The sequence below is a fragment of the Alosa alosa genome, chromosome 1 (genome assembly GCF_017589495.1).
Source record: "Alosa alosa isolate M-15738 ecotype Scorff River chromosome 1, AALO_Geno_1.1, whole genome shotgun sequence".
NCBI classification, from domain to species: domain Eukaryota; kingdom Metazoa; phylum Chordata; class Actinopteri; order Clupeiformes; family Clupeidae; genus Alosa; species Alosa alosa.
Genome location: NC_063189.1, coordinates 12829352 through 12842475, shown reverse-complemented (window position 1 = coordinate 12842475; position 13124 = coordinate 12829352). Strand labels below are relative to the sequence as shown.

The window sequence follows — 13124 nt, the reverse complement described above, 5'->3', positions numbered from 1 at the left end:
TCTTTGTATTCTCTTTTAGCTTTACATCCACAACTTTTACACAACATTATTAAACATTATTCCGGGCACCAGGTGCCTTACTTGGCCATCCACTTTCGCTCTTGGGTGTTTCAACTTCAACTTATTCAGACCTGATATCAGCTGTACTCAACTTGTTAGTATTATTTCCTCCACATGCAGGAAATGAGGTCTTCACATGCAGACCTGAGGTCTTCACATGCAGACCTTTCAGTTTTTCACATGCAAAACTGTTACTTTTATCTCTCTCATTCCTTCTCATGCAGGAATTGAGTTAGTTCTCCTCATGCAGAACTTTAAGTTTTCCCCATGCAAAACTTCTTTGATATGGCTATAGTATTCCTTCACATGCAGGAATTTGCCTAGTTCTCCACATGCAGAACTTCTTGATTTCTTTTGATTTTCCACATGCAAAATCATTTCCATTAGTATACACACAAATGCTTACCATAATCTGCAGTATTAATCCCTTGGTCTTTGTTTTAGCAAGATTCTTTGACTGGAGGACGTTTTAGACAAGTATTCATAACTCAGTGTACAGCCTGATCAGAGGAGTCTAGCTGCTATTAAGCAAAAGTTGCTCACCTTAGTTTAAGTTGCATCAGCCTCTCCCTGACCAAACCCTGGACTCTGAGATGATGCCTAAATATTGTCCTTTCCAACTCCTGGCTGGCTGGCCAATTATGTGGTGTCAAATCCACATTAAATAATACAACATCAAAAGAAGTCCGCACACTGTGGATGTATACTGCAGATGATGGCTTTAATGCACTCGGGCATTAGTTAGTGAAGCAAGCTAAGCTGAAAGCAAAGTAAGAAAGTGAGCAGTGAGCAAAGTAAGCTCAGTAAGCTAACATCCTCTGGCTGTTGTCCAGCCTTTATACCCCTTCAAGTCATCCCAGACAAGACCCTCTTTGTTTTACAGATAACTGACCAAGTAATGGTACTTCACCTTTGCCCTCTCATCCTGTTATTCCCCCATTCTTTGGTTTGCCATTCTTTGGGTTTTGATCACATTTCCTGGCGCCAAACCTTATTGATGCCCCTGTCAGCCATCTGCTCTTTCCCTTAAACCAGTCTTCCTTTCCCACACTGAACATACTACAGACTTCAGTTTCACAAAACAGTGATATTACACAGAATAAAGATACTACATAAAAGATATATAAACTAAAGGATATATGTCAATAAAAGTCCACGACATGCTGCACTCTTTGTCTTGTTTGGAGCCTTGTTGAGTTCACTATGCTGCTCTACTCAGTGCTACTCCTCACGGTCAGAGCAGGTAAGATGTCTTGTTCATGATTTAGACATGCATACAGTTCACAATAATTACTGTATATGTGAATGTATTATATGCATACCATTATGTACTTTTGTGATTTTTATTCCTGACTGCCATGGTTGTGCCCTTGAGCAAGGCCCTACCACACTCTTAAGTTGATCAAAGGAGACTGGCCCCTGCAATTTGTATCTGTAAGTCCCTTGAGCTGAATAAAAAATCTTTGTTTCCACTGACAGGACTCGCTTATGGAGATGAGATTACTCCAGACAGGACTGAGGTGTCTGATGTGGAGGGATCTGATTTAACCCTTTCATGCAGCTACTCCTCTTCAGTTTCAGTCTATTTACTGTGGTATCGACAGCATCCAAACTCAACTCCCCAGTATCTTCTAACCACTTACACTGTTGATACAAATGGCTTGATATCAAGCGTAGACCCCCGTCTGTCTGCAAGAATGACTCAAGAGAAAGTCTATCTGAATCTCTCCTCTGCTGAACTCTCAGACTCTGCCCTCTACTACTGTGCCCTGCAGCCCACAGTGAATGACAAACACACATCCCCATACAAAAACCTATGACAGGAACAGACAGGCAGGCATACCTTATGAGTGCAGTTGTCATTTAAAACTGAGGGAGTCATAATCATATTATAAGACAAGAGCAGTGGGCTGAGGTTATACAATTATGAAAGATAATTAAAACATGTATTTTATTTACAAAACAATCCCTGTCATTCCCATGCAGTTTTCAACAGCTACCAAGACGAGAGGTCATGCCATGGATTTTTGTGAATGTTTCTTCTTCTACATTTGCAAGATTTCAGTCATCTTTAGTTCATATGATATTCAACTTTATTGTCAATGCACAAATTAAATACCAATAGTCTAAAACGAAATGCAGTTTTACATCTAACCAGTGGTACAAATAACTGGCATGTCCAAAAGGGCCTTCATGAAATGCGTCGCTAGACTGACACATTTTAACGGGCCAAGTTGAGAGCTGCATCCGTTAATGTTCGTGGGAAAAATACTGATTTCCACATTGCAACTACTGAATCTATGGTCAGGGACCACCAGCAATGTCCTCGGACCACTGGTTGAAAACATCTGGCTTACAGTATCAAGCGGACTTAAGCTGCCACCTCTTGGCAAAAAGTTGTAATACATTTCACCCAGCTGTGTGAATCACAGAAAGCGCGAATGAAGTGTCCACTTCTAAATTGGACACACTGTACAGTAGCTTAGCTGAAGGTCTGTGGCTAAAGCAGCCATAATGAAAGTGTTATCATTGTTTGGATACTTCACACACACATGCTTTTTAATCGCATAGACTACAACTACCAAGCTGGAATCAAAGCACACCGATTCACCTCTCACACCCTAAACACGCACTTCAAACAAACAAACAAGCATCTCAGTCTCACGCATGTATAGAAATAGGCAAAACTGTATCAGACGTAACGTTGGTAAATCATCCATCGCACAGAATGATTTGTAGCACGTGCAACAGGTAGGCCTACAGCCCTGCCCTAGATACATCTCTCAAAATGCGCTCTAAAACATTTTGTGGAGATGTAGATCATCACGGGTGCATTATTAAATCTACATTGTGACGAGTTGACACAAATGATTCACTTTGACGAATTTATGTAGTCTAGTCAATTACATCGTCTCAGCCCTAGTTAATTTACTTTGTGCCATGCTCTTCCTTAAAGGAGAATTCCGGTGTGATTTTGTCCTAAAGTGTGTTGAAACATGATACCGAGTGTGAATGTATGTCTCATAGCTCACCTCGGCTTGTCCCCTGCACTCAGAAATCTGGCGCTAGTTAGCCAATGCTACCAACAGTTTTTCGTTGCGGTGCCTCGGGCATCGGCCTAGCCATGCAAATAAATCTGTTTAGTCACGATAAGTCGAGCGACGAGTACGAACGAACAGGTATGATAAGGGGTCAGATTCAGTGGAAATGCATGGATTCCAGTTGCTGCTACTGGAAGCAACTGAATCCATGCATTTCCACTGAATTATTTTTGGAATAATTCTCCCATTAATACTCTTATTATGCACTTCCTCTGTAGGGTAGTTATGGTGGTTTCACATCTGAGACACTGGCTGTGTTAATATGATTCCTCTGGTAGTGGTATTATTTTCAGCTTTTGTGGGTATGTATCTATGTTTTTTAAGGTGTTTGAATGCTATTGAAGATTAAGCTAGCATTTTTTTTCTATATTTAGCAATACATAATGAACAACATTTAATTATTTATATCTGTATAGGTATAACTGATGGGGACTCCATTACCCCAGAGAGTCCAGTATACTCTGCAATAGAGGGAGTGCAATAGTGTCCAGTATACTCTGCAATAGCGGGTTCAGGAACGTCAAAATACTGTTTATGTCTGAACCGAACCAATTGGGAAAAATTCTGATTCAAAGCCCTGCTAAATACAATTTCTTCATTTGCATGGGAAAGTTTACACTAGAATTTGTGAATTGAGTATCAAACTGTGCTCACAGACTATGGTTATTGGAGGTTTTCCTGAGCCCATACAGAAACAGGTCTGGTTTTAATGCAGTGCCATCTGAGGTCCAAAAGACCACGGCCATCCAATATTGTTTTTCAGCTCTGTCCCTTGTTTGCAAAGTATTTCCCCAAATATCTCGCAACTTCATGTTAAAAAGCATTATAATTATATTGTTCCATAATTTGTCCACTACATGTACATCTGCACACAATTGGATAGATGTAATCAGTCAGAATATTTGCATTTTATGGAACGCCCCAACTTTTTCTGTGTTGGGGTTGTAAATAACCAAACTACCATGAGTGTTTTGAACACTTCAGTAAAACCTCTTTATCATCCCTTTATCCCTTTATCATACTACAAAACAAAGATGATATATTTCACCTTTACAACATGAGATGTGAGACGAAAGATTATGTATTTTTGTACTTTGCACTCCAGTCATTTCTAATGGTTAGACAACAATAAAGGCTAATTGTTCTTCATTCAATTCCATTGCTGCCATCTTGTTTAACAACTATGTGTATGCAGTTCCCATTGCAAATGAAAGGGGGCATCATTCTATAGCTCATGACACAATACAGTACAGAAGTTTGGGCAGACAGAGGGAGACTTTACACTGAGCTGCACTGCTGGTTGGATTTCAGTTCAGTACAGTCAAGCCATGACCAACTGGATCAAAACATCTCTCATTTTAGCTGCCTGCTTCTGTGGTGAGATTCTTATAGACGGTATAATATGTATAGAAATATTAATATACTTTTGTTAAAATACATTTCTGTCTTCACAGTGTGCTCTGCAGAGGGGGACTCTGTTTCTCAACCTAAAGATGAGACGGGTCTGGAGGGCAGCATGGTGACACTCAGCTGTCAGTATGACACCACTGCAGCAGCAGGTCAACAGTATCTCTTCTGGTACCAGCAGAAACCAAACAGATTCCTAGATACATGCTGCGGAAAACTGCATTTGATGGCCACACTGACAAAAACTTTGAAGGAAGATTTAATACCACGCTTGACACAACAACAAAAACGTTTCCTCTAACCATCCAGAATCTGCGAGTGTCTGACTCTGCTGTCTACTACTGTGCTCTGAGGCCCACAGTGACAGGACTCTATCAAATCATGACACAAAAACCTTTCCCCCAAACCAGTAGTACTGACAATGTCCATCTGTGAAAGAGATGGGAAATTAAGACATGTTCACCTTAAGTAGACAATTGGTCCAAACAAGCTTATAACTGATATGTTTTTTTAAACTCATCTGCTTTATTACTTGTTTCATCTATTCAGGTCAATGAAAACTTAATTGCAATTTATATTACTGAAAGTCTACTCACCTCATATATTTTACAGAAGATTTACTTCAAATATTAAGAACACTACAGTCATAAATGATCCAGTGCTCAACTTTTTGCAAATTCTTTTCTGGTTTGATGAAAGGGAGGAGCTAGAAAGATACGATTGTGATGTCTTCACAATGCCAACACTGTGAGGAGGATTTTTGGCCTTGGATCTGCAGACCTCGACAATGATCTTCTTTCTTGGCATATTACTTATGGGCCTTTCAGGTAAAGAAAAAATGATGATGGTATCCATGATGACGAGTATGCTATTGATCATTCTGAAACATAACAAATATAAGAGATAGTCATAAGAGAATAGGCTGCATAAATATTACATATATGTGTTTCTGTACAGGTAATACCCATGGGAAAGAAATCACTCCAAACAGTGTTGAACTTATCAAGGTGGAGGGAGATGATTTAACCCTCTCCTGTAGCTACAGCTCTGGAAACTATCTACAGTGGTATCGGCAGTCCCCAAGATCAGCACCCCAGTTTCTCTTGTTTATCACCAGTCCTGATACGCCAGGGACATCAGAGGAGGATACTCGATTGTCTGGGAGAATGAATGAGGAGAGAAATCAAATGTTCCTGGACATCTCATCTGCTAAACTCACAGACTCTGCTCTCTACTACTGTGCCATGAGGCCCACAATGAAGGAAACAGGCACACTGTAGTACAAAAACTCACATGACATGACATGAGAGGACTTGCACTATACTGAACTCTCCTGCATCACACCTTAGCCTTCTCTCCTTTCAAAGGCTGTGCACAAAGTGGTAACCACAGAGATTAAAGACATTAATAAATGCATACTGTTCTTATTCCATACATTGTCTCGTTGTTGTCAGTTCTTTAATTCCTGTGTTTCTGAAGTAACCGAGCCTCTGCATGAGCCAGTGTCTACTTGTAAGTCATAACAAAATGAGAAGCTCCCAATAGTATTTTCACTTTGTAACATTTTGGCATTAGTCCTTCATAAGTCATTTTAAAACTTGGATGTGCATGCTTTATTTTTATTCTTACTTTACTGCAGATGCAAAAAACAACAACAAACTGCCCACCAAAAGTTAGGCCGTCATGTTCCTCTAATTGTCAAGAAACACTAATTAATCAACTAATTTATGCTTGATGCGCCCTGCGACACATCAGTTAATTAGAAACCATTCGGATCAGGCCTGTTCATAGTGTGCCCTCATAGTGTGCCCTGCGGTTTCAAAATATTAAATAAATGAAGGCATTTTTATTCATTTCTTAGACCTGAAACTTCCCAGAGTTCCAGTGTCACTGCAAAGGCATTTTTTATATATAAAAAAAACCTTGGTTGGAACCATGGCTTATAAGGGGACCTATCTGATTGAGGACAGTGTGGTAGAGAAGAGTTCAAGCCTGTATCAGGTTTATTAGCACACATGCAACATTTATGCAATAAACAATGTAGTATGATGTAGTGTGACAGCAAACAATTATAATAAAAATAATTTAAAACAAAATGCAAGAATGAGTTGTTAAGTGTCCCTGTAGAAACCAAAGAAAAGTCACATAACTAAATTACACTTACAGCAACTGTGTATGTCTGACTTCATGCCTGTACCACAATATGCTTGTTAAAAATGTTATGTAAATGTAAATGTTATAATACTGCAAACAGAATTTACAGAGAAAAACACATTTTTATCAGTTCAGGGGAAAACAACCGTGCTGATGTATTCTTTAGGTCTGAGTCTGAAGCTGTAATGTTAAGGTAAAATAACTATACCGTATTGCTTTAAAACTCTTAAAAATTCTTGGGTGGAATGACCAGTATGTTTAAGAACAGCCTTACTGACCAAATACTGTTTGGCTCCCAAGCCATGGCTGTGCTGTATTTTATAGCTTTAGGCTATGAGAGTTTTTTTACTGAGAGTAACACTTCCTGTGGCTTGTTTCGCTTCCAGTGAGCAGAAAACCTCTTAAATGCACAAAGCAGCACATCTGGAAAGAGAGAGAGAGAGAGAGAGAGAGAATTTCTGACTTGTTCCATCATATGGAGAAAACACTTCTACTGATCCTCTTTATGTCTACAGGTAAGTTGTCAAGTAAACTTAAAGAAATAATAATAATAATTACTGTAAGAAACATATTTATTTTTTTCTGTATTATTGCATCATTACATGTTTGGTCTAATTATTTGATATTATCCATTTTGCACATGGCATTTTCTGTTTCAGACATAATGGCTGACAGAATTGATCCTGAGAAAGAGTTGGTCTCTCACCATGAAGGGGATTCGGTGAAAATGAAATGTACATTTGGAGCCAGCAGCAATTACATTAGGCTTTACTGGTACAGAAAGCATCCAAATGAAGCTCCTCAGTATTTACTGTGGAAAGGTGCTCAATCTCAGCCAGGTGGACATAAATCTGACCAACGGTTTGATGTTACTACGGAGCACTCATCTACTGAACTCATTATTAATGGCGTGACTTTGGCAGACACAGCTCTCTACTACTGTGCCCTGAGGGTTGTTACCCAGTGATACAAAGTCAGCAAAAAGCTGAACAAAATCTTATTTGTTCATTATGTCTTTCATGCCAACAGACATCAAAGACATTCAAGACATTTCCTGCCAATGCTCTGATGTCAATCTAAACCTGAACGCTGAGTGTGGTCACACCTGTTACCAGAACTAAACGCTTTTGAACCATACTATAATGCATGCCTTGTACAAGAAATAAATGCTAGTGCACACAGGAAATGGTGCAGATAGCTTACCCTGACTTTCTTTGCTCTAGAAAATAGTATGCTTGTGCACAAACAAAAATGCTCAGTTACTGCCTATTTTGGTCTAACTTAATGGACATTATAGAGATACAGATATATTTTAGTAATCATCAAAGCTTAAAGGAGAACTCTGGTGATTTTTCACACTCTCTGTTTCTCAAGGTCACCATGTACTGTCGGTACAGGAAAAACAACAACAACAACAACAACAGAAAATGAGCTGCAGCCAACAGCTAGGAGCCAGGCAGCTATGGTGCTACACTATTGGGGCATATTTAAAAAATCATGCCCCCAGGTTGTCAATAGTTATGTTTACTGTGTTGGAAAAAAACCCTAACCCGTCACATCCAAATTAAACACTCTGAATAATAAGAGTGAATTGTGGAGACAAGTCGGAGATGAAGTAGCTGATGAACCTTTATACCCAGTGCTTCCAGCTCTGACAAGGCCTGAGCTAAGTATGACCAAGCAGGCAAAGTGAATGGATGAATGTTCTCTGCAGTTAAACATCCAAGATCCTGATGAAGAATATTGCTCTGCCTATGTATAATCTTTGGTAAAGAATGGGACCCAGAGCTTCTGCTGATAAAATAAGGGAATTTGAGTTGTTAGCTTTTGCTGCTCATCACTGACTCCTCTGAGCCCCTAGTGCAGAAGACTGATCCACCACATCCATACCTGTGTGTGAGACTGAACAAGGAAAGAAACCGATTGTTGCTGCTGATCTCATTTGCTGAATTCTCAGACTCTGCTCTCTACTGTGTTCTGCAGCCCACAGTGACAGCAATCCCAACTTCACCGAACAAAAACCTGACTGAGGTCAGATGGAAACTAAGTAAACTAACCTAAAATGAGACTGAGATTGAAATGAGACATTATAATGTCCATATTGGATGGCACAGGCACCAACTCATAACAAAGCCTGTTTTCTATTAAATCAATGTGTCAACACAATAAAAAAGATGACGGTGATCAGATTGTATGAAGTGTTCAGGGATGGATTACTGAACGGACCTACCGGGCCCAAGTGCTCAGGGGTCCTGAAGCTCAAGCCTCTGCGTGAAATCACTATGTTCTCCACCCCTGATATCTGAATAGGGCCACTCAGTCAAATAACACTCAGTCAAATAACACGCTTATGTTATGTGATATATCTTAACTCATTGAATGCCAAGCTGTTTTCGGGAGCTTTGTCCTAGAGTGCCAGCAATCTAGACCATTGTTGATGATTTTTGTACAGCCACAGCATATTCTGTGTTATAGCTATGAACAAGTAGAATAGCTCAATTAAAAGGTGAGACTTTAAGCTCTCGGTGGGTGCAAACCGTGTATTTCTACATGCCTCTGTTCCTGAGAAATCCCAAGCTAAACAGTGGCTAGTTTTCATGAAAATCGCTGTTTTTTTTTCTAGAAATGGAGATACAACGTCTTTCATGAAATATGAAGTGTTGCCTGTTACTTACTTCTGTAAACATTCCGGGAAGTGATCAGCGAGACCTGGCGAGACTGCCACCTAGTGATAGACCCACGAAAATGGCCTGGTTTTGACCTGACGTGCATTGATTCGACCCAAAGGGCAACCAAGTTAAGATAAAATGTCCAGATTGTGCATTTTCATGAGTTTCACGATCGTCATATATTTCATTTCCATTCATCACAGAGTTCCCAAAATCACATATAAGGTGTATTAGAGTGTCTAGTTTCGTAATATTTAAAAAAAGCTAAAAACGTAATATTACGTTTTTGGCACTCAACACATGGGAAGGAAAAACGTAATATTACGTTTTTGGCACGCAATGAGTTAATAGGGTCCCATCATATATGGGTTTTGTTATTCACCTGTGATTTTTGAATGGGCCCCCTTTTTTCACAGCATGATGCCTTAAATCTGTTGATGGCTATGTCATATTTGTAAGTCTCAATCTGTCAATTTCATTGAGCAAAACTCACCAGAATTCATAATATCAGGGTTTTTTTTTTTTTCTGCCAAGGGCGGGGGGAGGGCAAGCTCCTGGACCCCCTACAATTGCTGTGTTACTAAATTCTTCAGGGGGGCATTTTCATGTCTGTGCCCAGGGGCCCAGTGGTTCATAATTTGTCCATGGATGTGTTACATTATGACTTCTGTATCAGTGGGATATAATGAGGTCATCATGTCATTTACTACCTGATGTGATAGAAAAAGCATCATGAAACAATAAATACCAATAACCTAGTCCTAGCATATGAGATTTGAATGCCATCTAGTGGAAAGTGCAGAGACACCCAATCTAATCTTCATGTGTGTTAAAATGTTTCAGCTTTTTATGGAAAAAAGAATTACTCTGAAAGAGGTATATGGAAACTAGATAATCAACATATGGATTCAGAAGTACAGAAATGAGGGGTGCAGTTTGGCTGACAAGCCCACATATCAACATTCTGTTGCCAGAATTGCATGTTGCACATTTAACTGAAAATCTGTTAAAGGTTTTCCAGGCTATCCAACTCTCAAGTTTGGTGGCTTGCTGTGTCTTACAGTTTCTTTAATCTTTGCTCTGTACTTACAATTGGATTTCAGAGTTATGCACAAAAAAAGGAAGCAAACATCTCAACAATGGGATCATTTAAAAACTGTAATGATTTTCAAAATCTCTCATTCATTTGTTATGCAAAATATTGCAGCATTTACTGTAATTCCTTTATACAGTACCTGTTGAAACCCAACTGGCACCACATAGAGTTTTCATATACAAAGCTATCAGAATGGAGGGTAGAGAGATGTATAGCAATTCCCCTGTAGGGTAGGGTAGTTAGCATTATTATGACCGCCGCGCAGCGAAGTTATAGGTTTAGTCTGATATTTTTCGCATGGCCAAATTTCTGTCAAGGATTCCCGGGACACTGAAAGATCGGGGTACACGAAACTTGGTGGGCATGTAACCCCACATGGATAGCATGGAACCATCGTTTTTTATCTGTTTGATCTGTAGTCCCCCCGCTGGACTGGACCCCCTGAAAGGAGGGTAGGGCAGACACAGTTTTCTGTGAATATCTCGAGAACTGTAGGGTTTAGGAGGACCACCTTTTTTTTTTGTATGTTGATCTCAAGGGGCCATGTCAACCCATTCCATAACCACTCATTTCATGTATAGCGCCACCTAGTTAAACACAAAAAAGTAAAAATGAGGTGTTGTAATCGCAGGTATCTGTGACCTAACATAGTCAAAACTGCACAAAATTGAAAGTGTAGGATCATTATGACACCCTCCGAATGTATGCCAAGTTTCGTGAACTTTCGCTCATGGGAGGCCTTACAATAAAATAATTTATGTGTACATTTAGTGAACGTACACCAATTACGTTTTCTGTGAATATCTTGAGAACCGTAGGGCCTAGGATGACCAATTTTTTGCGTATGTTTGCCTCCAGGGGTCATGTTAACCCATTCCATATGCACACATGTGCATGAACAGATACACACGCACACACATACATTCACAGCAATCATACGGATGACACATACTCACACACACAAGCACACACACACACACACACACACACACACACACACACACACACACATAAACATAAACATGTACAGTACACGCAAACATGCACACAATTCAAGAATTTCTCAGAATTATGAACAGGCAAGATGGGGGTGGGGTTGTATAAAATTAATTTTACATGTGAAATCTATTAACTATTCATGTTTTGGTACTTGTTGTCTAGCAGATACCAGTGAGAATTGAGTGTGCATAGTGCAATTTAGTGAAACAGTTAGAATCATATATGCCTTTCAGCGTGATTTATTTTTGTGGAAAAAATGTGCTGGACTGGGCGGCGGTCATATTTTGTACCGCTCTGCGGTACATCTAGTTTTGAACAAGTCTAATTCCATTTGCCCTGCACTAACAGGGTGCCCTCTGAGAACAAAGTTCAGTTGCAATGTGATTGGTTAATATGATGACATCTACATGGGCTGGACACACCTGTGGAATTATGAGTCTTAAGATGGAGGCGGAGCTTAGTGCACTCATGAGAGGTTTCCAGTATGAAATATTCAGTGTTGATTTTACTTTCTCAAAACAACGTGGACAATGTTGCTGTACAGACTTTTACTGCTCAGTGCTACAGTAGGTATGAGTTCACATTCAGTATTGCGCAGAGTAATAATAACTTTTAAACTGATTTGGTCGAAACATCTTTATCAATTTTCTCTGTTATCCAGGTCTTACTTTGGGAAATACTATCACACCAACACAACGTCAAAGTTATGCTGAAGAAGGATCTAATGTAACCTTGTCCTGTAACTACTCCTCAGCAGTTAGTCTGCAGTGGTATCGCCAATATCCCAGATCAGCTCCACAGTTCCTCGTGCTCATGCTACACAGCACTGGAAAACCCAAAGAGTCAGAAATAGATCCTCGTCTTCTGGTGAAACTAAACCAAGAGAAAACTCAAGTGTATCTGGAGATCTCCTCTGTTCAAGTCTCTGACTCTGCGCTGTACTACTGTGCTCTGAGGCCCACAGTGACACTAAACTACAGACTGCAATACAAAAACCTGCCTTGCACAAAAACAGAAGGCATATATGAATGCCCAATTTACAAACTTCCCTTGAATAATTCTACAGATGAGTAAATATAAGCAGGATATATCTGTGCATCTGTGCCATGCAATTTTAAATAAAAAAAAAAGAATTTCTTGCAGAACCCAAACCAGAGAAAACCATGTATGTAAAATGCAGTCCTGAACTTCGATTACACTTATTACAATCAATCATTGTTGTTTGCCTCTAGTTGTTGAATTCTAAATGGTGGACTATCTTATTGCAAGGAGTGCAAAATGATTCTTGTGAAGAACAGAAGGATATTTTCTATAACCTCTTGTTACTAGCCATAATCAACCAACAACCTCACCTGACATTAGAAATGACAGAAATGGTTGTAAATGAGAAAGCAGGATGTGTAAAGGAGTTGTAATTGAACATCAAGGATTTATTTGGCCATTTTAGAAAATTTTCGATCATTTCTACAGACAGATATAGAAAATATGCCATAGTGATAGTAAACAATTATGAAAACAATTATAATAACCTACACAAAAAATATATTTGACTTTTTTAAAACAACCGTTATACAACAACACAAGGCAAACTTAACAGCAAACTCACTATACTTTGTGTATGCAATTCCCATTGCAAAT

General features: G+C 39.4%; 1 gene segment (V, D, J or C); it reads left to right on the top strand.

Annotated features, from left to right (window-relative positions):
* The first annotated feature begins 1263 nt into the window (after window positions 1–1263).
* LOC125305875 lies at window positions 1264–5848 on the top strand. The segment is given in 3 exon segments: window positions 1264–1303; window positions 4616–4720; window positions 5526–5848. Coding segments are annotated over 3 exon segments (468 nt in total).
* Window positions 5849–13124: the final 7276 nt, after the last annotated feature.